Raw genomic sequence first — 26,609 nt, 5'->3', positions numbered from 1 at the left:
AACAAATGCAGAGGACTGTTCGACCTACCGATCGAATCTGCTACGTCTCATCTCAACACTCTCCCACTCTCAGTCACTCTCACAGTCTGGCACACTCGCTTTCTCTTATACTCACCGACGCAAGGATTATGATTGACCAATGAGAAGATCCTGTCGCATCGTTTCTTTATGTGATTGTTTGGACATATACAACCAAAGACCGGTGACAATCGAAGTTGCGTCCAAGAGTCATGACAAGCATCTCTGAAACAATAAAATATAAAGATTTGCTATCATAATTGTTATACGTAAATCACAATTGTAATACGTAATTCAAAAAACGTTCATAATATTTTCATTATAATAAAAACGAATTAGAGAGATAAAACACGTAATATCTCGTTGAATATTTTAAATTTCTCATTGTCTCAATTTCAAAATAAATCATAGATCTCGCACGTATAATACGTATTAATTCTAATTGTGCATATCTCAAAATAATTTCTAATTGTGCATTTGGGACGTGCTATACTCCCATTTTATTTTGAATAGCTATCATTTATACATAATGAATAATTTTTATTCTAAAAAAAATACTGTATATTCTTCGAAATCTTCGGATATAACAATCAGTAGCTTTGAAAAACGCATTTGCAATTTTAACAGTATACAAAAAATTCATAGATCATACAATGCGCAAAAATTGACTTTTTTTTTTTATTAAAAACCAAATATCTTTTTATCGACATGAAGCCAACTTATCGAAGTTATGCCGTTCTATGTTTTTTTTTTTGTGAAAAAAAGAAAATTACAAAAAAAAAAGGAAAGAAAGAGGAAGGAAAGGTGAGACGGAAAATTCAACGTCAAGATCCTCGTGTTTCAAAATTATTTGGGTTAATGGTACATACATACGTGCTTCGCTTTGGTTGAATTAAAGATTTAAAGAGGATAAAACGAACCTCGTCACCAAGAAAGGAATAGGAAGAGATGTGTCAGAAAGACATATGCAGATGGATGGAAATATAAAAGGAAAGAAATAGAAAAAATAAAATGGACAGAAAAGAATGGCGAAATGAAGGAAGAAAGAAATAAAAAATAGATCAAGGACTTCAACTCGGAAAAGGAATGGCATTCGTCGGGATATACCTAAATAAGATTTTATACGTGTCATCTTCTCATTTCGTTTCTTATCTATTTCAAAAGAAACAGAACGAAAATTAATGTGTTGAAACTTATCGATCACAGAGAATAAGAACGAATAACGTACGCGAACATCGAAGAGAATCTTTCTTTTCGTGCAATTCTATAATAAATTGAAGCAATGAATCTTTCTATCCATCTTTCTTCTTTCCTTTTTCTCTTTCTTTTTCTTTTCTCTCTTTTATAGACAAGTATGCGCATTTATAGCATCTGAGGATAGATTTATTTATGAAAACAGCAGAAACTATCTCGTACATCGAGTTGAGATATCAAAGGAAGTTCAAGACCACTGTACTGTAACTCATTGAATTTACTACGATGAGATTCGATTTTGAAAGTACTGCTTTGATTTCCCAAGTAGAGGAAGAAGATAGAGATAGAGATAAAGATAGATAGATAGATAGATAGATAGGGAGAGAGAGAGAGAGAGAGAGAGAGAGGGAGAGACTAAGCAAGTAAGGAAACTTCAAGATTTAAAATTTCACGAGTATCCAATATCATATGTCAATCAAATGTAGCAAAAAAAAATGAATACTCCAGTAAATAAGATTTGTAAAAATTGTATTACTCGTAAAACGAAGAAGAAAGTTTTCTTCATTTTATAAATTAAACGAACGTTTTTCATATCGGTCCATAATAGATCGGTTACTGATAAGAGTTATTAGCTACTGATAACGTTCAATCTTAAAGACGATTTTCCACGAATGCCATTCTCAGGTATTTGAAACAACGCTTTCCGGTGTTCTCAAAACGATCTCTAGGCGACTTCGTCGTGTGTAAATCGTGAACTGAACTTGCAACAGTATGTAAGCTTCCACCAATCTTGTCCGCAGAAGTTTCAAGGCGATCATTTTAAAGCAATGTTGTACTACTGCCAATAGAAGCGGAATTTACGGAACGACGAACTTTGACCACCGTTTAACTCGTTTCTGTTGTTGGAGACTATAGACCACAATATCCTTGCCAATGTATATAAAACTTAAAAATCCAATAGCAATAATCGACGATAAACAAGCGTAACATTCAATAATGTTAAAATCAATGTGAATATAAAAAATTAGCAATGATTATTTGCCATGTATGTACATATTGACATACATATATTTTTATCGTTCTATATATATATATATATATATATATATATATATATATATGTTTTATTTTTTAATGTAATTTAAAAAATTTTTAATTACATTAAAACAATACCAATGACAAGTTTCTTTTTAAAGTTTCAAAACTTTTTAAAAAGACGTATAACTTTCAGTAACATTTAAATTTCACTTATACGAGGATGACTTTTTCTTTTTAGATAGGAATGAACCTTTATTAGTACCCTCAGGCTATAGACTCAGTCGCGTGCATAGTTTAAGTTTCTTCTTACCTATTTACTTTTTTCTTTGCATTCTTGTTTTTTTTACTTTTCTATTTTTCTTCTTTTCTTTTTTTATTCAATTTAGTATACAAACCCATGTAATGCATGATAGCCGAATCGATATATTCGTCTTTCAATAGAACGAAACTACAATAAAAGAGACAGATACGACAGGACATTGCATAAATAGTGTATTAAGAAGACAAAATGGAAAACAAAGTCGGTCGGACGAGAAAGAGGATATTAGAAAAGAAAAAGAGAACAAATAAAAAATGGAATAGGAAACTTCAAGAGCTTGCATTCTCCGTCGTCTTTTCTACTCGATTACAGATTCGCTGATTGTGAGACTAACGAGCAACGTGAAAGCGAGATATTTGCGAAAAAGTTGGACGAAGTCGGAGAAATAGTAAAAATTAACTAATTGTACTGGCGCGCTAGGAAAACTGTATTTTCATTTTGAAAACGAGCCACGCGAAAAAAATTGTAAAGAAGACAAACACACATACATACATACACAAAGAGAGAGAGAGAGAGAGAGAGAGAGAGAGAGAGAGAGAGAGAGAGAGAGAGAGAGAGAGAGATGAAAATTATAGTCGAAGAGAAGGGAAGAGAAAGTTGAAGGTGAGAAAAAAAAAAGAATAAAATAGAAACTTCCAGGCTCGTTGAGGAAGGAAAAGTAAGTGAGACTCATACTATTTGTATAATATAAAATATCCAAGCATGAATACGTATATACGTAAGTATTTGTATGCATTTGAATGATCAAGGTATGTGTGCGTGTACATATATATTTATATATATATATATATATTTATATATATATATATATATTTATATATATATATATGTATATATATATATATATATATGTAGGTGGATACGTCTGAAGAATCCAAGATACCTACGTGCCGGTCGAATGGCCTTGCACCATCCCAGGAGTGATAAGTACATCTACGTGTATACTTTCCACATGTACATCACACGCAAACAAGCTCTCACGGATCTCTTAGATGGATGTTGCATTCGCTTTTACAAGATTTTACGGACCTTTTGAAAGCGATGGATGATCTTCATATTTTATTTCATAGTTGTTCACCGAAATTTTTCACTTTATTACTGTCTTTCAATATCGAGTAAGTCATTTAGAATATTCGAAAGAATCGTGTATAAAAATATCAAAAATATAATTATTATTTTATATGAAAAAGAAATATAAAATAGATTACGATTGAAGAAAGAATTGACGTAATTCAAATTCGTAAGAGAGAGAGAGAGATAGAGAGAGAGAGAGAGAGAGAGAGAGAGAGAGTGAGAGAATTTATTATTAAATCTAATCGATGTTTTCTCTTCGCAGATTTTACTCTCATAGATCGGAAAAGTATTTGACGAATGTATCTTTCACGAACATGGACAAAAGTTATGCATAGCTCGCGCGAAAACGCTTTTGAATAATGCATGCGTCTATGAAGCGGCATGAAAATGATTAATGACACTGACCCGCTCTTCTCTGGCCTTCTAAAACTTCGAAATACCCTTTCGACCGTGCGACACCCTAGACTTTACCAGGTAGATGCTGCTATAGCTTATGAAATTATAACGGAACTTCTTCGAATCTCTTTCTCGAACTTGTACGGAAAATGATCTGAATTGTATATGACTTCTAACGAGTTTTGGTTTCCGACAAAAATGAAGAATTACTAATACGATTATTTTTGTTTCGGAAATAAAGGGCTCATTCCTAAAATATTACATAATAAATTAATATTCAAGTAATTTTAAAGAAAACAAATTGAATAGTATCGTTTCGATAAGAAATATAAAATTTTTATTTTATTGATGTACAATCAAATCGATTAATAAAATGTTGATATAATTTTTCGATAAGAAAAAAAAAAAAAAAAATTAATCAAGGATAATTATTAACGTCGGCTAGATCTATGCTAGTTTTGAGAATGAAAACAATCCCGTGGACGTTGAAATATCGCTCTACGGAGAGTTCGATGAAACGACGAGTCGTTTTCAGCAGGTACAACCGAAGTAAGTAGTTTCCGTTTCAGAAAACGAGAGCCACGTTCGTACTCGTTTATTCGTACGTGCTGCAACTACAAGAAAATGGATAAAGTATACTTTCGTAGACGCGTGCTTGCTCGCTACCCTTTAATACAAACTTTAATATCTCACTTACGATGACAATAATAACATATGGCCTACCTAACGTTTAAGTTTATTACACACTGCGAAGAGCAATCTAACATGTAATCGATCCTACAAACAGAATACCCTTGTTTATCGTGATTAATGAATGAAAGTATTTCTCGTCGATTTTCATCATGAATGAAAATACTTATATACCAATATAAACAACAGAATTAATTGGCCTTAATCGTTTCTGTCCTTCGCTTATTTTAATTCTTTTTTTTATTTTTTTTATTTTTTTTTCTTTTATTGTTAATTATTCAATAATTCTGTTATCGTGCGAAAAGATAGGCCAACAGTGTCTTATTGTTCTTTTAATCTTCTCTTTATCTTTTTTCTTTTTATTTTCTTTCAAATTTTAATCAACGAGCGGTCTGAATCGATAACGAACAACGTAATTGACGTAATGGAACTGCAAATATTTTTCCTCCTTCTTCTTTTTCTTTTGTTTTGTTCTTTTTTTTCTTTTTTTTTTTTTTTCTTTTCTTTTTGTTTCTTTTTGAAGAAGGAAAAATAATCCGCCGGCGTAGAAATAATGACCGGATAAAAACGACAAGGAGAGGCTCGACAGGGTTGTTTCGTCGTAAATACGTGTCTTTCCCGTGGAAACGAACGAACGAATGAACGAACGAGCACCGTTCGTAGCACCGTAGGAGCTTAGGTTGCTTTGCTCGGGGCAAGGAGAGTACGTTTCTCTTCTCTACGAATTTATTTTCTACGATTTACGAAAAGAAAAAGTAAAAAAACAAAAAGAAAAAAAAAGAAAGAGAATGGGTGTCTCTACTTGATTACGATCATGGTACGGTATCATAGTGTAGTTTTGCTCGGGGCAAGTCCACCCACTATCTTTTTGAGCTTAACGTCGTTACCAACTAATTGAGAGTTCCGCAAATGCTACCTACCGGAAGTAGTTGTCACGCGCTTGTAGTTCATTCGAGCCCCTTGCTATCCGGTATCCGGTCGTAATTTGTTGCGAGTAGCGTGAAAGCTGAGACACGACGACCACTACGAGAGTGAGAAGGGAAAACAAGTAAGAGGAGAAGAAGGAGAATGAGGAAGAGGAGAAAAGTAGGAGGTCGACGATGAAGCGGGAACTCGAGGGTTAAAAGAGAGAGAGAGAGAGAGAGAGAGAGAGAGAGAGAGAGAGAGAGAGAGAGAGAGAGAGAGAAAGAGTACACTCACGCGTAGAGAATACGTGACTGTAAAAGAAAGTACAAGACTCGAAGGGACATGTTTACATTTTCTTTCTCTCTCTTTCTCCGCTAGTCTCCTCTATACTATGTCTATGTACTGGTAACGAAGACCATAACTTTGAGAATGGCAAGTCAGAAAGAAAGCAAAACAGAGCTTAACAAGGCGAACACGTGCACGCGTATCCATGATGCCAGTGGTAGGTATGTATATTCGCGTACGAGACAGTCCCATTAGTGAAGGGGAAACGAGAAACGTAGATTTGCAACGTGAAACTTGAAGATCGTGACTATACCTCCGAGGCTTTTACGCCAACGTTACACCGTTATTATGATCGTTTGAATTAATTAAAGAATTTCATGACCTTTTTCTTGATTCTTCGATCGAATATTTTATAGCACAATCATTTTTCTCTTTCGTTATTTATATTGCACGTAAAACGTAAAAAAATGACCTTCGGTTCATTCTTATTATTCTATTGCAATAAAACATTAAAAATTATAATATTCACATATTTGATATATTTTTAAATAATATTATTTCTATCTGATAAAAAAATTATACGAAGAGAAGAAAAATTTACGAATATAAAATGGCTTATCCTTTTTTAATGTATGCTTTAATTCAAAGAGAGAACGATTATCGAACGATTTTCAAGCTCTACTATGCAAGGTGAAGATTCGAGAGAAACAAGGAGAAATATAGGAAAGGTACGCGTACGTAACATAGATCCGTCAGTAAGTACCTATAGGTATAGGGCCATCTATAAATATATAATACACGTGGCTCATATGGTGCCGGGTGCTAAAGTGGGAACGGTCGAGTCACCTTATGAATTTTAATGAGAGTGTATCGTCACGTGATAGGTATAAGGGTTGTCTAGTGTCTGCCAGCCTTGTAGAGACCTTCGTAAAGGGGTGTGTGCTTGCGCGCGCAAGTACTGGCAAGGTTGTACAGGTCTGCCGTCAAACGACTCTTGACCGACCATCGTCTCGTTTTTCTTTCCTATCCTTAGAATGTTATTACGTGTTTCTATACATGAATCGAATTATATGAGAATGTCTGTTTAGATTTATTTTCTTTTTTTTTTCTTTTTTTTTTCATAAGGTATAATAAGAAGTATATCATTTTTATGAAAAACTTGATTTTTCTCAAAATGATCAAAGAATTTCAATTCTATATCATAATATATCATAATATTGTAACATGATATATATATATATATATATATATATATATATACATAAGTGTACAAAAATATTACATGATACATTACTCAAATTGTATTACCACTATGATATAATCTTTTTATAAGAATCATTTTGTTTTTTAAATCCTTCGAAAATTTCATTAAAAAACTGGTTTTTATGTATGTATATATATATATATATATATATATATATATATATATATATATATATATATATATATATATGTACGTGTAAACATCGAAATTTGAACAAACTTATCGTTCAATCCAATATATCTATGTAATAGATACTTTTTTATAGTGCGAACACAAGCGATTTTTGTTGTACAATAAAATTTTATCATCGACTTCGTCGACTCTTGAAAAGCTTCATCTAACAGAGAAAAATAAAAATGTGAAAAACACATAAATAGAGACTGAGATAGATAGATAGATAAGTAGAGAGAGAGAGGGAGAGAGAGAGAGAGAGAGAGAGATCTCAAAAACGAATTCAACAGAAAGTCAGTGTGCCTTTGTTCTCGTAACTTACTGAAAAATATTTAAGAGTTAAAACTCGGAAATCAATTTTTGTAAAAGCTTTCAAATTCAGCGAATCAAGATAGACATAACGAGTATTACAATAACGATCGATTCTACTATTGGCGGTGAATTTTGCTAATGTAGATCTAGACACAACTACAATTTCGGTTAAAACCATCCTAAAATCCTATTACAAGGACCGGTTCTTGTAATTACGAAGAGAAACGCGTGCGTAAGCCGCACACGTTGGAGAAATCGCGAAATGCTGAAACAGAGCCGAGCTCGCCATTTTGCGTTATTTATTTCACTGCGATGTACGCTTCCTTCTCTCTTCCTTCTTTCTCTTATACCTTCTTTCTCATTCTTTTTCTCTTTTTACCCCCTGTTTAGATTACACTGAGAGATTCGCTATGCCTGTAATATTATTTCATAACTAACGATACGGCGCTCTGGCCAACAGTCGCGATATTATTTTCTCGCTAACACTTTTTTTTTCCATTTTAACATTTTAACTGTACTTCGACTAAAAACGAGCATTAATTCATACACATTTGTAAGCTAATTTAATTTTACAATATCCCAAACTGTATAAATATTTTTCTGTTTTTTTTTTTTTTTTATTTTCTTTTTTTTTCTTTTTTGTTTTTTATTTTTTACACTTATCATATTTTATTTATTTCATTACACCCGCTTTTTATATTACATTTTGTATTTTTATATTAATGGAAAAATTTGCTGCTGTTCTAACAGAAAAAGAAGCACACGAGTATATGCTTTTCATTTGACTTCTCTGTATTATTTCGTTTCATTTGTAAATCATTATAACTTTTTGAAATAAATATTATGAAACGAATATTTTCGTATTGCTCTCGTTAATTCGTATGTTTATAAGCTGTTAAAAAGTTTTTGATAAAATACGAATATGACGTATCCTTGATTACCATTATTATGATTAACATCAAATTGTCCTGTGGTCTAATTATTACAATCTTGAATCGTATTATGCGTAACACATCATTAATTTAGCTGGAACTTGGCTTACCTCGGATTCTGCTCGAGTAGTCGCGCATACTCTCGCTGTTTCGATTAACGAAGGAGACTAATGAACAGTACTACATTTCCTGGAGAGAATCGAACATACTCTGTTCCATCGGAAACAGTTATGCTGGTCCGAAGATATAAATTAACATTGTATAACGTAATTAACAATTTAACACGTTTATTGAAATATAACAAAGAAAAGGGAAGAAATGTTCTTTGTTAATGCTTGAAAGAAAAAAAAAAGAAAAAGAAAAAGAAAAAGAAGTGAAAGAAGATAGATAAAAGGAAAAGGAAAAGGAAAAGGAAAGGGCATAAATTTGATCGATGCGTCTCTAGTTCGGACATGTTTTCTCTTCGTTAAAGATAACAAACGATCAAGAGTATATGACACGGTAATGATAGCGGGTGTAAATACATCTGTCCTCACTTGCATATTGTATGAAGTTTGCTAGGAGTTTATCGTACCGAATGAACACACCAGCCGCCTGTTTTGGTCTCGTGGTTTTCACAGCGCACCCGTGTAATTCCCCACTTGGACCGTAAGCGAGACAAAGCAACGAGGATTCCAACAAGCTCAAATTAAGCTACCTTCTCATTTTCGAACTATGACGAATGTATGTGTAATTATCAAGAAAGGATTAGTTTCAAATCGAATTACGATTTAAATTGAATTTGTATGTGACATAGCGGTGATAAGCGTTAGAGGCAGGAGTGGGGCGAGGGGGAGGGAGAGACGTGAATGGTCATCGAAGTACGTGTGATTAAAATACGCATATATTTTTTGTACGTATATATCATATATTTCATTAAACATATAAATTGTTTTATTATATGTATACAATTTATATGAATAAACGAACTTTTTGATATAAGGAAACGAGTGATGAGCAGAATAATAATGATAATAATATTATATAAATAGCATAATACAGGTATTAACGTATGATAATACAACAAATGATACTTTAAGACCCTTCCTATTCTCTTTACTTCATAATGATATTAAGAGGAGCTTGATTCGAGTTTCGATTAGAACACTTATACTCGTTATATATCGTTTCTAATTAAACGGTACTTTCGTCTTCCGAGCAACTTTCAACTCGTTAGAAATCGCTAATAGGATAGATTCAAGTATATTCCAAACCTTAGATATCGAATTAACTGTGTAAGAACGATCTCGTTTCTTTGGGATTCAGATAATTCAGTTGTTACTACTTTTAGCTTCATTTTAATATGTCGAATTTCGTAGGGATCATCAGTGAACAATACTCAATTTCATAGATTTTATTTAAAAAAAAGTTTCTAAGATCTCTTTTACAACATTTATAAGAATTAAAAGTATACTCATTCATAAGGATAAAGTCTAATTTAAAAACTGATGACGATGAATTCTCTTGTAGATATTTTCTTTTTTTTATCAATCAAAAGTTATGAATAATGATATTAGATGAATATAAATTTGATTAGTTCGGAAAATATGTTCAGCGGTTGGCGTATCACAAAACGATAGAAAAGATAGGGAAAAAAGATAAGAAGACGAGCTGAGTCTAAAAAAGAAAAAGAGAAAATAAGACAAAATATAAAACTCGAGGGAGTAAACGCGAGAGCTTGGAAAATAGGGAACTAACGCGAGGTCACGATCCGGAAACGTGGGGCAGACGTGGGACGCGATTCCATAGAGAAGCACGCTCGAAATAATGTTTACAAGAGAATTTCTATACGGATATCTGCAAGAGTAAGGCGGATACGAGGCAATGCTCGTAACAGGCCATCAAAGCCAGAAGCGAATCGCGTAACCGGTCGGTCGTTAAAGACCAAACTTTCTGGAGTCTGGAATACAATTCGTAGAGAGGAAGGAAAGCAAAGCTTGTCCGTACGAATCGACCAACGCGTGATCGTACACTGCGAATAATCTATTGTAGATATTTCAATTCTGTTTCGAAATTGTTAACTTTGATAAATGTTTCTTGAGCATCGAATAAACAATATATTTTAAATAATTTCTGACTTTTATGAATAAACAATTGATTTAATTTTATCTTAAAAGAAAAAATATTTCTTAATAAGAAGAACGAATATATCGAATTATTTACGTCCTTGATATTTTATTCATCAATAAAAGACTGTTCTTTTTTTTTTCAGTTATATCTTTTTTTGCATTAATACTACAATTCAGATATTCGAGCTCAAGATATTAAGTCGAATGAAACTTCATAGATCGATCTTCGTTTCATAGGATACGTATCAGGTTGGATTTTAAATTCCTTCAAAATCGAATAACATACAAAAGTTATTTCATCTTGAAGCTTTTAAAGCGTTCTCAGTTTCTCATCCTCGTTTATCTAGATACTTAGGTTGAATAAACGAGAGTTTGAGAATAAGATCGTTGATGGTAAGAAGCAAAGTAAAAGGTGGAATAATCGTGGTTGGAAATGAAAGTAGGATACTTTCGTCGGGGTGAGAAAAGGCTCGAGACGTCCGTTTAGTTCGTTTACTCGAAACTCCGAGACTCGAATTACAGTTGGCTTATAGAAATTTCCATTTCTTCGAATCTCTCTCGAGAATTAATCTCTATCGAATGAAATAAAATCAAAGCTTTACGAAGTACGTTAGTACGAAGAAAATTATGCATCAAGGAAAGCCGATCGATAAGTGAAGCTTTCGTTTTTCTCGAATTTTCAACAATCGTAAAAAGGAAAGAAATTGGTGAAATCGACAAATTGTGAAGGCAACGGTTGAATCGATATAAAAGATGAAGGAGAAGAAGGAGGTGGAGATAAAGGAGGTAGAGATGAAAGAGGAGAATCGTCATCTACGAGTAGAGACACGTAGAAATGTACAGCATCGGGAGGGAGAAAGGGTGGGAGGGAGGCGGGGGTGGAAGGAGGAGAAAGGGAACATATATAGATACTCGCATACATACGTGCACTATCGGGATTCTGCAGTGCAGCTGTTCGTAATATGGGATACGGAGGTTTCGCGCATATGCGTCGGTGTGCGGGAGCGCGCGCGCAACCTCGTGCGATCGACTATCTTTCTCCCTTCCATGTCGGACTCGGCGCGTGCATGTGCTGCACCACGGTAGTAACGTGGGAAACGCAGATAACTCAGACTGACTGGTAATGCGAGCTTATGCCTCTATGGTTCAGAATGTGAGTAAGGTATAAGAGGGGAGAGGTGAGATAGGGAGAAGGGACGGAAGGGAAGGACCAAAGATGGCTCAATAGTTACTGACGGCCTCTCCCGAGCAACAACGCTCACCCTTTCCATAATATTCGCCCGCATATCCTCTCCCTTAGGGATGTCCCTTCACCCTCTATCGAAACTCCTGCGAGTTCATCTAATCGTTTGACGAATGATATTTTTCTATTTAATACTGTTAATCCCTTTGGAGACTTTCATTACGAAATGATAAATTGAATGTCAAATATATTTATTATATGATGTTAATAAATGTATTATTAATGACCAATTGTTATAGATCATTTAAAACGATACATTAAAAACTTAATCTTATTTAATGGAATTTAAGACAAATTCATAGATACTATTTGTTAAGATCAAATTCAAAACGTTCTGATTCATTCGATACTTTCTAAATAACATTTCTATATTTCTTATTTTCTATATTTTCTTAGAAGTTCTTACTCATTGTATAAAATATTCATTCATTTTATATGTATAGTTTCTTACACTCATAAGTTCGAAAGCGTGACTTTCGATACACGTTCTATGAAATAAGAGTCATCATCTAGTTTCAAGTGTCTTACAAGTATCGAATGATAAAAAAACATTCGAAGAAAGATTTAAATTTGACGAGGTATGTCAGGTGTACAAGCATACCAAACTCTCGTAAGACTTTGTAGAAGTATATTACAGGATGTGTACGTGACTTTTCCTACGTTAGAAAAGAAATCTTCAGTGAACTAAAAATTTTCTTTTAAATCACCTTAGAGACGATATTAAAAAAAAAAAGAAAAAAAAAAAAAAAAAAAAAAAAAAAAAAAAAAAAACACTGCAGTATCCTTAAAAATATTTCTTTTATATCCTTTAATTACAAGACAATTTGATCATTGTTTGACTGACAATGAATATGACGAACCATTTAGTGATAAAAACAATTGAGACATACAAAATAATCAGATGTATGAATAAAAAATAAATATAATTGAATTAATACTATGTCGGATATGAAATGTAATGGAATAAAAAAAATATGTAAAAATAAAATAATAAAATATACAAATAAAGTAACACTTGAATTTGATTTATAAATCGTACAAATACGTTCTGTGTGAATTTGTATCCTCGTGAAAATGAGTGATCGAAATTACGTTGGATTATATGTTGGTAAAATTATTGTAACGCGTATAATATGTCGTAGATAGAGAGAATAGTGAAATTCTAAACCAGGAATTCCTTTATACACGCTATGAACAATTTCGTCGAATCGTTTCCAACTGAACGAATCGTCGGGATTTACCATAGACTCGGTGCTGTTGTCTGTTTTCACCATAGAGATAGTAAAATAGTCGAGTGCTCACTCGCGGATGAACGAAACGAGATGGATCGAGATTCCTTGGGTATAACCAGCTCGGTCGCGAGCGTAATCAGTGTTTGCCAAGTAATTATCGTCCTGCGCGTCGGCACGCTACCCGAGTCGCGGTGTAATTAAGAAAACGAACGACCGAGCTTCTCCTGTCTCATCTTCTTTTCTCCCCTCGCTCTTTTTCTTTTTCCTTTCTTTTTCTTTTCTTCTTCTTTTTTATTTTTTTCTTCTCTTTCTTTTTCCCTTTTTCTAACGTCGTCGTACAACGTTGTTGGTAGTAGTCCACGTCTCGCCTACTTCTGCTTCGTCTATTCTACCTTCCTGTCTTCTATCTTCTCTTTTTGTTTTTTATTCTTTTTTTCTTGTTTTTTTTTCCTTGTTGTTTTTTTTTTCATTCTTTCTCGTCACTGTTCTTTTTTTTTTCCTCTCTTCTTTGAGTTTCTTCCACGTCCTCAGTTTGTCGGCTCAGGACAGAGAGAACAATATGCCTGGTTAGTTCGAGCTTCTGCCTTCATAAAGTTAATTTCGAAAGCGTTAAACTAACTTTTTTGTTATCTTTATCGAGATATAAGTAAACGTTTATTTATTTCATGATCCTATTCTCTGTAGAAATTTATGATATCTCATTTGAATTTCATTCATGGAATTAATTTAAGAATAAATACTATCTTCGTTAAAAATGACTATGATCTATAAATTTTCTAAAATAAAAGCTTAACGGCAATAATGACAAGAAAAAAGAGAAAAAAGAAAACGAAAATAAAAGAAAACGTTATAAATATCTGGAAGATTAATTCTTTGAATAAAAGCAAGATGAAGATATCATTGATAACAATAAACTGTGATCTGAGATGTCTAGGGGAAACGAGGCGAAGATAAGTCGTGGTTATTCGTTGCCGTGAGCGCGACAATTTAATCGAAATCGAAGACGCTACCGCGGGCTATATTCATCCTGGGCTTGACTTGCAAAGAGAGATTGTAGAGAGTGAAAAGGAAAAGAAATAGAGTAAGATGGAGAAAGGAAAAAGAGCGAGAGAAAGAGAGACTTGATTAGAAGGATTACCCGAGGCAATCTCTGCTAACTCACAGCTTTTTTTTACGTCGCACATTTTTATTGTGTCTTAACGAAGTTGGAGAAGCCTGGCTAGCTTCTTTTTCTCTACTCCCTTCTATCTATACTCGCGCACCAGACCCTTGAGGATCTTCACGGCACCCTTCTTCTTCTCCCTTGTCGTACGTTTCTAACCAATTTCGCTTCAACGACTCCTACGAAGACACAAGAGCTCGACTTTCATTGCCCTATTCGCCGCATTCACCTATCGACCCCTCTTCTCCACATATTCTATGCATAGATATCTCTATCTCTCTCATTCTCTCATTCTCTTTTTTTCTAGCACCATCATATTATCTTGAGATAATATTTATTTAATATATGTATAAGTATACGTATATTAAATATAACATCTTATATAATGTCTATACGTTATAAATATGAAAACAAATAGAAAAGTGACTAAAAGTAGATGGATTATGAATATACGTATACTCGAATAAGTTAAGACACATATAATTTTATGTAGTATGATACAGAGTTAAGCACAGATTGTCATATTTAAGCATCAGTGTGTGCGAAAGATATTCTCTACTTACGTACTATATAAAAACTATAAAAAAAAAATGAGAGGAGAAACGTACTGGACTTCGTACGATAAAGTTACGAAGCGTCAAGAAGTTTTCTCCATCAACATGATCTTCCTTATTTTCTTTTTCCTTTTTTTTTTTTTTTATCTCTTATATTTCATATATCATGTATACGTATATTTTTTTTTTACTTTTCTTTATACATATAATATACCGAATGTAAATCAAAATCAACAATCTCATAGTGGTAACTGCAATACATTATAAAAGTTTTATGTTTCCGGCATTTGTTTCATTGGATATTAATATTCGTAGAATATGTTTGCGAAATGGGAATTAACTTGTTACTTCTCTCTTCTCTCTATCTCTTCTATCTATCTTCTCTATCTCTCTCGCTCTTTCTCTCTCTCTCTCTCTCTCTCTCTCTCTCTCTCTCTCGCTCGCTCTCTCTTTTAGCGGCCACTATCAGAACTGATAAATTTGTAAATGACTTACAACGTGCACGTGTTTGTGTTGCCGAGTGAACGCGAAGGAAACGCGTTTGCTATAACTATTCTGACGGTCCGTCGGAAGTAGAATTAGTTTGTAGTATAATATAGTTGGATGTTAAATAAATTTCAAGATCATTATACGCTGATATGATTTCTATGATTAACGATACGCAATTCACGATAAAATCATAAAACGTAAAAAGGAGAAGAAATAGAAGATTCTTTACATAAAATCGTAATGATTTTAAAAAAGCGTCAAAAAATCTAAAAGAGAAAAAGAGAGAGAGAGAGAGAGAAAGGTTTATGCGATTTAAAATATTTGTCTCGCTGTATGTGTCAGCTCTCTCAGCGAGGCCATTGAAACGAGATAAATATTTATCGGTAGGACCACGGTCGAACGATCGCTTGGTCATGCGAGAGTAAAAGAGAGAGAGAGAGAGAGAGTGCAACGCGCTGCAGTAGCGCAACCATTGTCACGGTCAGACATTAACGAATGGTTTCCGTAGCGCGAGTATATACAGGGTACATCCCCCCAATTTTTCTCAACCACGACGATCTTTCATACTCGGTTATTGCGCTCTCATCCGCGCGTTCGAGTGTATCATAGTGATCGCATCGTTCACGGAGAATCCGGTTGCTTTTTCTTTTTTCCAACGAAATGAAATTGTAAAATTATAGATTCGGTTAAGTTGAAATTTCCACTTGATTTCGTTAATATTAACTCATTATCGTGGTAAGAAGTATCGATAAAAAAGAAAAGAAACGAAAACAGGAGCCAATTTAAAGCTAACAAAAAGAATCGAAGAGTTTCTTTTTATTTCGTAGAACTTTAAATAAATTTATCTTATGACTATGCAGTTTGCAGTTAGCATCAGAATAAAATATTATTTGTATTAAAACTTTTCACAAACTGTATATGCATATATACGTATGTACGTAGTAACGATTTTCAAACAAACGCTTATATTAAGTTTACGCATCGTTAATTATAATTTCTTTATTTATTCTTACCTTCTTCTTTTTGTTTCTTTTTTTCTTTTCTTTTTATATAATAATTAAAATAAGATTTTATAAAAATAATATCTGTTAAAGTTGTACTTAAGAATTTTAATATTGGAATGCTTTTGAATATGAAACAAATGGTATCATAAAAATTTATATTATAATATTTATAAGATTCAGTTTTATCGTATACCAATCTAATAACTCTTTCGTTCACGTTCTATTATCAATACTCGTACAAGCATATAATCTCTTCTTCATTGCTAAAAACTAAAATAGGGAAGATTAGAGACTACCGGGATTCGAATATATTTGAATAATTTTATTTGATTTCACGATGGATAAAGAAGGTATCTCGATAATGTGTATATCGATATAGGTAGGTAGTTCCATCGAAAGATCATACTCCTAATCGGATGAGCTCTTTCGAGTGGGAGCCGCATGTGAGCGCGTTTAAATCTGTGAACGAATTAATTTACACTGTGACGCGCGTATACGCGACACGAATTACGCGTTTTCTGCGTGCGTGAACGCATGAGAGACAGAGAGAAAGAGAGAAAGAGAGATAGATAGATAGAGATAGAGAGAGAAAGAGAGAGAGAAAGAGAGAGAGAAAGAGAGAGAAAGAGAGAGAGAAACTAGCAGCATGCTCGTGCGAATGCGATTGCGCGAAACGCAGTTACGCTCCGACGAATTAAACCACATTCGATACACGTGCTTTCGTCTACTCGTTCCTATCATGCTCTCACGATTCATCCTACTAATTTCTGCATACAGAGATATCGAATAAAGTCAAATAAACGACGATATGTTTAATATTTCATTTGAAACATAATAAAAAACATTTTCCCGTTTATTTGAGTAATATGAAAAAATAGGAAAAATATTACAAGATAAAATTGCATTGTTCGTAACGGGAAATACAATGATATGAAATTTTTTTATTTATTATTAAAGTAATTTTATTGAGATATCAAAGTTACAGATGCTTTTTTAAAAGGAATAATGTATTTTTGTCATTATAATATAATATCATTAAAAATTATTAATTAGAATGATACAATTTTGTTGACCTTAAGGTTATCTAATATCAATGGGAAAAATTTTTAATTAAGTTTTAAACTTACACTTTTCAATGGCAAATAACGTATCTTTTACGTTATAGTTGCCATTGATTTCTATGTTCTACAAATCATTGTAAATGTTCGAAATGATATCTTTCCATATTAACACATTTTCTAGAGGGTACAATCATTGAATGCAATATTTGTTTTCACTATGGTATAGAGTATTAGCTGCAACAAAAATCCTAATAAAATTTTTTTTCTTATTTTACATGATATTAAAATGTTCATTGTAAACATTAGACTGTTCATTGTAAACATCTCTTTTTTTTTGTACTCTCAAAGAAATAAAAAAAAATTCTTTTCCTTTATATTGCTCTCTTAAATTTATTTATTATTCGTTACATTATTTTAATGGATGCTGCATAATATTCAAATTTATTATTCGTATATTGTCAAAGAAAAAGTTGTCATTATCTCTAAATATTATGGCAAAGTTACAAAAATGAAATATTGTCTCCCTACTATTCCTCAACATTTCTCGACATTAACTCAGCTTTAAAAACGACATGACTTATGAACTGATCCGATATACGAAAGCGCACAATCTACGGCAAACTCGTTGAAATATCTACACCATCGCAAAGTTGTGAAATATCCGTAAAAAGAGCACGTTGATAATATACTCTTACAAGTTTCTTACCTTTCAAGCCTCATTCCATGTCTATTATGAATATATTATCTAAAAAAGTTTCGGCTTACCGGAAGCGTACTTCTTACTTTGTCGAGTATTACGCGATCATTAATATGGAAACGCGTAAAATAAGTTTATCTTCGTTGTACTCTGGAAGGCCTTACGACTTACATAGCATGATGGTTATACATACGTCTTACTCTTAGAAGGATAAATTTACGATCTAAGATAGCAACTTGAGACGACATTGTATATTCGTAGTTTTCGACTAAAGTCAATCTTCGTTTAACCAACTGTCTCTCATTAGAATCGATCTTAGCTAAGTATTTCCGACATCGGACCAAAGACAAACGGTATTCTGTAATTTTATATTCGAAGTCAAACGAAGAGTTTGTAACAATATTATTATATATACAATCTCCGATATATCTATGTATTTATATATATATATATATATATATATATATATATATTCTACTACACCTGTAGCTAATATCTAACACGTCATTTACAATTATATCACATTACACTTTGATTTGCAATCATTTAAATATTACTCGTGTTACCATGCCACATAAACGATAATAAAGCTGACTGACAGAAGCCGTCGACGTAATTTTATTAGATACTTTCCAAGTTACGACGTGCTCGTCACATTGAAGAAAGCGATTCGTGGAACGTCGCCTTTAAGGTTTATGACACTTTGCGGAATACAGTGCTTGTAAACGAGAACGTAGAAAGTTTCGTTGAATGTTTCGAGTAGTGTAACATTGCTGCTTCTTTCTTTAATTCTTTCCTTAAAGAATTTCTTCTTTAATTGCGTGCTTAATTTATTCAAAGAAGATAATGACAAAGAAAAAAACAAAAAAAAAAAAAAAGAAAACATCGAATACTTATTAATAACTTTAATAACTTTTAATATGTCGTGATCAAAAAAGAAAAAAAGAAAAAAAGAGAAAAAGAAAAAAAAAATTGCACTCGATAGAAACAGCACGTGAAAATAAAAAAAAATAGTAAAAGTATGGCGAAGCTTTTTTTTCCATTGATGGCAGTGAATCATTGAGAAGAGACGAGCTATATGATCGATCAGAGGATTTTTACAGAGATGTATGCCAGTTGTATTATATCGTGCGAAGTAGCAACTTTATAAAATACATGGGTAACGTGAAAACGATGTTAAAGAAACAACCAACGCCAACTTTCCTTTCAGCGGTTGTTCACAGTTTATCCACTACGTCTTCGTTGATACAACGTGATCGATGTGTCGTCGAGTGAACGAAAAATCCTTAATAAGGCGAGAGCTCCATCGTTTATTCTCGATGTATTAATCGTCTTTCCGTGGATACGTTGCTCGTTGCAATGGCAATGTTAAAAGAAGAAATATTTTTTGAACAATATGTGCAACTGATGAGAAAATTTCAAATATACAGAATGTTTCTTTTATTAATGTTCAATGTTATGTATCAAAAACAAAAGAAGAAAATTTCACTATTTCGTATTTTGATATTCATGCAATATTTCACAAATTGATACTTGTGTCGTTTTGTTCCTAATAGAAAACAGTAGAACAATTTTCTATTCAATTTCTTTTATATTCACGCAGTAACATCCTCTTATAATTATATGTATGTTATATATATATATATATATATATGTGTGTGTGTGTGTGTGTGTGTGTGTGTGTGTGTGTGTGTGTATATATATTCAGTAAAACTAAACTTCGTTGATAGCGTAAAATCGTCCACGAACAAGCGACCTAAATACTCTATAAATGCGACTGCCAGATATCGAAATTGGAACTCATTTAACCGGCGTGATAATTTTAAATAAATACGATCGAATGAAATAAACTCGAAACACCCCGCGGGATATGATAATAACCAGACCGTACAGTAACGTGCAGTAATTTTGTTGGAAAATTTTCTGCTTTTACCGAAGAGCAGTGATCGTTTACCTCATTGATATTACATTGTAAAAAATACTATATGGATTTATCGATGGCTCGTTAATTATAACATTAACAAATTCGTTCACATTTATATCGAATATCCGGGATAAATCAGTTATACATATCGATAATGAACAATGTAACAATTAAAATCGATGAATTAATATTTTATGCATCTATTTTATTAACGTATCTATTGTACTTTCTTTTTTTCTATTTTTTGTAATTATTTCTTTAATTAATCTTTGGAACTGAAACAATCAATCAGATCAAATGTTACTTTGTAGAATTATTTTTAGGCACGATTACTTATCGTTAAAAACGTTAAATCATTATAACTTTTGATAATAATAGAATTTTTCAATTTTGTTTGAGGTATTACAGAAATCATGATGTTTTAAATATATGTTTAATGTATATTAAGTATGTGTTAGAATGAAACATAATAAAATTTTACATAGACTTTGTGTAGCTACAAAATGATCGTATAAAAATTTTCGATATGGCTTTTATATTATTGTAAAATATTTGCAGTTAAAAATTAACGAAATGGGCAAATCGATTTCGTATAAATTTTATACAACACTTTTTCAAAACGTAAAGATGTTGTGTTTGAAATTTCAACCATTTTAATATAAACGTTTTAATACATTTGGACGATTGTATTTAATGAATAAAATTTTATTGTACTTTATTCTGTTCTTTTTTTTTTATTTTTTTATTTTTTTTTTATTTTTATAACATACTTCAACAACGAAAACGATCGATTAGAGCAAATATCACTTTGTAAAGTCATTTTTTACATAACAACTTAGGAAACCTTTGCTCTTTTCGTTATACAGAAGTTCCAAATTTAAAAGCTCTATCGAATATAGAATCGTGTCGGGCAGCTCTCTCGCACACCCATATTACACACGCGTAAATGAACGCGTGATTGATCGATCGATTAATCGATTATTCCATTAGCATGCGGTGCTCAGAATTCGTTCCCGAAAACAATACGTTCGTGATCGTCAGTGGAAAATTGATGCTGAATACTATTCTTAATTGACCTGAAAAAATATATAGTATTATATAAACATATATTTTCTTTTCTATATATATATACATATATATATATATATATATATATATGTATATATATAAAATGAACTTTGAAGAACATACTTTAATTTTAACTTTTACTCGAAGAATTATTGTTCCATAAGTTTACTATAATTTGCTTTAAAAGTTCGAAAATAAATTATCTCCGATATAATAAATACGTTTAGAATAGAACTATTAATTATAGCATTATTAATTATATCTCTTTCAATGAAACCATTGAGGTCGTCGTAAATTTATGCAAGAATAAACTATATTTATATCCTAATAATATTAAGAAGATAATCAAGTGAAATTCTCGAGCAACGAAAAAAAATCATTAGAAACTAGAGACCGATATGATCGTACTCCGTCATTGAGAACCTCTGCTCTCTCTCTCTCTCTCTCTCTCTCTCTCTCTCTCTCTCACTCTTCTGGCTGATTAGAAAATCGATGTTATTCTCGTAGGAAACATAAAAACGTTCTAAGAAAAAAGTGAGAAAGATAGAAAAAAGCATCTATTATAGCGATGTAAGAGTTAAAAATAGATATACTTCCACTTTCTTTCTTCTATCTACCATCAGTTCAGTATCATGAATTCGATAAAAGATGAATAATAATTATAGGATAAAATATTTCATTGATGCGAACGTATATAATTAAAAGAAAATGTTTCTGAGAATTTGAAAAAGTAGGGCAGGTCATTATTTCTCGAAGAGATAACGTGAGAACTTTTCGACGTTTTTTTTTTTCGGAACAGTATTCGTCTGAATGGCACGTTCTTTTCTCCTTTATATTTCTTCTTGTCTATTTCAAGGGTACGTAAATCTTTCTATCGAAGAAACGAAAATATGCTTTTACATAACACACGTACACAAGTTGTACATATATTTATCGATCGATAAAGATATCTAACGAATGTATATAGATTCGATTTGAGACAACGTAGACACAACGTAACACATATATACACATATATACACATATAGATATATAAAAGATAGAACACCAGTCTATATTTGTCTTAAGTATTCGCGTGCATCCTGCATCGAGTTTTCTATTTTCGACCTTTACCCTAACTGCTTTTTCTTATCCTCTTTCTCTCTCTCTCTCTCTCTCTTTTCTTTCTCTTTCTCTCTTCATCTTCCATATTCCCTTTGTTACAATCGAATGTCAAGGTTAAACTGCAAGTCAATAATTTTACGGTCAAATAGCTATTAAAAGACTCGTAACGAGGTTAAAGAAATTATGGTTCAAGAGTATCTATATACATTTCCTATTTGTTAGTGATTATTTGTTTTCGATGTTACATTTTTCTTATAGATAAAGGATTTTTGAAAAAAAAAAAAAAAAAAACATAATTTTCTCTCCCTCATTATATTTTTAATAATAAAAATAAATTGAATAAAGATCTATAATTATTTTCTATCTATCCTTTAAGCAATAGCCCAATTTTCTTACTATATCCCACTGAGATCTAGCCAAAGCACCTTGGTTTCGTGAAGTGAAATTGAAAAATTCAAATATCGCGCGAACCGTGCCGGGAGAATACTTTTCTTCGAAAAACCGAAAGAAAGCAATCGGCTTTCTCTTCGAACCTTCACTGTTTTCGACGTACCTCGGACTTTCAGAAGTGACAAAAGGACTTTCGAGTGGTGGGAGAAAGCAGTGCACTTTCTCAAAGTACTTTGGCTCCACGCATTATGCATCGAGATAGACTTCTGTACCGTAATCGTGATAGAAAAGGGCGACGAATAGGACTAGAAAAAGGAATGAGAGTGAAGAGAAAAAAGAAGGGAGAGAGAGAAAGAGCGAGAAAGAGCAAGAGAGAGAGAGAGAGAGAGAGAGAGAGATACAGATAGAAACGTAGAGAAGAAGAGGAGGAGAGCTGACGAAGGGTCTCAGGAAGAGTTCCAAGGAAAAACGATGCTCTCCTCGACAAATTGAGTTTCTTCGCTGTGCGCTTCGCCAACTTTCTTTCTTTCTTTCGTTCTTTCTTCTTGCCAAGAAGATACCCCCGAGCGAAGGTGGTTATGAAAAAGTAAACGAAAATTTCGAATACGCCATAAGCCGCTTCCCTCTGGTTTTATTCGACTTAGATTTATTGTAATATATGGAAGGTGAGATAATATTTCGTTGGTATTATGCGAATTAATGCGCCAAAGCTTATTTTAACGTGCGAAGAAGTACAAGTTATATTCACCAGCGTATCATAAAGTTCTTTTATGTGGATATACGCCTGTCACAAGTCTGCGTGCATTATCCGTAAGATTTGAAAAAATGTTACACTATCGATGTCGATAGTTATTTATTTCAAATACTGCGTACAGACGATGCATTATTCTAAAAGAATGCTACTCGATATATTGTATATAACATATATAGTGCAAACGTTTGTATGTGTATGTGTGTGTATGTCCGAACAATTCCTGTTTCGTACGGTCCGTTGTTTCGTGTGTAGGATGAAAATTGCATTGTGCAATATTGAGAAGGCAGACGTAGTTATTTCGAAATGCCTGTTGTAGAAACGAGTGGAATCACTTGGCTTGTTTACTTAAAATAGTTATATTTTAAAGCTTAAAATTCATTAAAAAATACCGAGACTTTTCTCTCTCTCTCTCTCTCTTTTTTTTTATTTATCTCTCTCTCTCTCTCTCTCTCTCTCTCTCTCTCACTCTCTCTCTCTGTATCTCTATCTCTTTATCTCTTTCCGTATCTCTATCTTTCACATACACGCATATAAACATTTTTCTTTTAACTCTTTGATTATAATCAAATGTATTCTTATGATAGTCACTGAGTTTAGTTGAGACACATCGTTATACTCATTACACCATATCAAACGAATATGTTATTTACATTTCTCTATATTAAATTACATATTTGATCAATTACTATATAACATGTAACGATATTAGTTTAATAAAACAGTAAATTTGTTGTATAAAGGAAAATGTTCTAGGTATATATAAATATGCAATTTCTACAATTAAAGGTTTATGATAGCTAATTATACGGTAGTAAAGTTTTTCTATTACTTTGAATAAAATCAATAAAGAAGAAATTTTTATCTATCAAGCAAAAAATGAAATACGAATGAACGAAGTTCGTTTTGTTAAAGTTTGTACATACTTTATCGAAAAATACATATAACATTTCGTTGAAATTATGAGAGAGTCGATCAATCGTTCGCTAGTTTTCGATACATCGAATACTAAAATAAAAGCATGCTGCACGTTCAGTTCAAATTTGAGATTTCTCGTTTTATTTCGCTCGATCTTCGTGGAAGTAGAACGCAATTAATGATTTATCCGCAATATTTACAAAAGGATATGGCGATAAGGAAAAGGCAGTTACAACGATTCTACGAGATATCGATCCGTATTATGCTATTTTCTTCGAAGCCAGACACAAGCCAAGTTCGATCGATACTTTGTCGTCAATGCCTCTACTGAATATTTCAAGACGATCGCCGATGTTTATTCTACGTATTTTAAGAGATTTATTTAACGAGTAGGAATTCCAAATAGAACGAATTATTTGAATTTTCAAAGTGTCAATTATGAAGATCTTTAAAAATTGATTTAATTTCTTTTTAGTCAATGACTTTATCTTCCATTCTTGAAAAATAAAATATTGAATTTGATCGACAAATTGTTGATATCGTGATAAGCTAACTTTCCAAGCGTTAAACTTTTAATTATCTATTATAACATGTACATTGCAGAGGACAAACTATAGCAAATTGTGTTATAGCTCTATAATTAGTCTTAATGTTTTAATCTAATTAATAATCTCGATCATTACATTCGAAAGAAGTTTCTTTAATGGGCTTTGTTTTCATATCTAAAGAAGTAAAAGTTCAACTAACCCATCAGGGCTGGGTAACTGTTGGATTTTGCGCTACATGACTCCTTCTACTTGCCTGTTCTGATAAGGTGTAAAGAGAAGATCCCCATTATTTGACACCGTTGTACTTTGTGAGATGCACGATTTTTGTTCCTGTCTATTTATGAATAATCGATCAGATCAATGACCGATGAACATAAATAGCGGTAGAACGGATTGATTGATGGTCAGAATAATGTAGCTCGCGATGGAGAAGAAGTTGCCTATTCCTGAATTAACTGATTCAATTTTTTTCAATTGTGTTTCTTTTTTTTGTGTGTGTATGAATAGAAAATGTATCAATTAAAAAATTGAATGATTGTTATAAACCAACAGAATAAATACTTGTCGGTCTATAGAAATTTGTAATTATGCTTTCATTCTCTATAAAATGGTGTACCACAATAAAGATACTCGATATTGAAATTTTGAACGAGAAATAAAATTTATCACGATCATCAAAAACGATTTTACAATTCTTTTATAGAAACGACACACTCTGGCATCGTACGCAGCAACTTCTACGAAATTCATGCACGATTTAATGTTTTATTTGCGCGTACAAAGATGCGCCCATGCACGAATGCCTACTATGTTACCGGAAGAGAAGAGAGAAAAAGTACCGGAAAAGGTGAAAGTGCAGAATTGAGAGAGAAGGAGAGAGAGAGAGAGATGGAAACGAGGATAAAAATGGATAATATAATTTTGACAGTTTTCTTTCATTGAGAATTGCGCGAATATATAAAAGTTAGTTACGAGATAAAATGTTCAGTTTGAAAATGTGAAAAAAAAAATAACTGCAAGAAGATTGATTTCGATATTTCAAAATCCCAATAATTTGAGTTTTCATTTTATCTTATCAAAATTGTTTTCGTTAAATGTATAAACGTGATATATCGTGTTATAACCATGCAAATTAAGTTTATTAGTGACATATTAAATTTAATTTTTTAATAATAATTCTTTGATATTATTTAAAGTATTTTCATGAAAGTTTAATATAGATATATTGCGAAGAAAATTAAATTTGATTGAAAAATGAAGTATTACATTGAACACGTATATAAAAAGGCTTTCATTTCATACGCGTCAATTGAATTAATAGAAGCAATTATAGAATGAAATAATAACGATAACGATATTGGTTGAATGTCAATTATTCAAATAAGAAGAAAAACAAACTACATTATTGATTACTCTTCAATCTTCTTTTAGAATATTATATTACATAAGTGCATCTACTTGGATGGAACGGCAATAACTTTGATCATTTTTAATATGTTCGTTCCCAAAAAAAAAAGAAAAAAGAAAGAAAAGAAAAAAATGATTACTGCCATATTACGACCGTCTCGTAAGCTGTACAGTTTTTTTCCCTATTATTTTCTTTTTTTCTTTTCATGAATAGTTAGTTTCGTCTTATTATATATATATATTTATATATTAAAAAGGAAACAAAAAAGCATTGCTAACAAGAAGAATTGATAATCAAAATTTTCAAAGGAGAATACATCGAAAGTGACACCAAGCATTTTTCCCTTACA

At 32.3% G+C, this 26,609-nt stretch overlaps 1 protein-coding gene across 8 annotated transcripts in view; it reads right to left on the bottom strand.

The window, feature by feature from the left end:
* The window catches only part of LOC124425770, a 213,089-nt gene that overhangs the window by 52,096 nt on the left and 134,384 nt on the right, over positions 1-26,609 (bottom strand). For all 8 annotated transcript variants that reach the window (XR_006942568.1, XM_046966624.1, XM_046966625.1 and 5 more), the window contains one exon: positions 116-243. Coding sequence is in view for 7 of the 8 variants with exons in the window: in XM_046966624.1 (XP_046822580.1) it covers positions 116-243 (128 nt within the window). In the remaining variant the exon portion in view is untranslated. The remainder of the gene's footprint in view (positions 1-115; positions 244-26,609) is intronic.

This window comes from Vespa crabro, chromosome 7 (genome assembly GCF_910589235.1).
Source record: "Vespa crabro chromosome 7, iyVesCrab1.2, whole genome shotgun sequence".
Taxonomy (NCBI): domain Eukaryota; kingdom Metazoa; phylum Arthropoda; class Insecta; order Hymenoptera; family Vespidae; genus Vespa; species Vespa crabro.
This window is presented reverse-complemented; position numbering and strand designations above follow the sequence as displayed.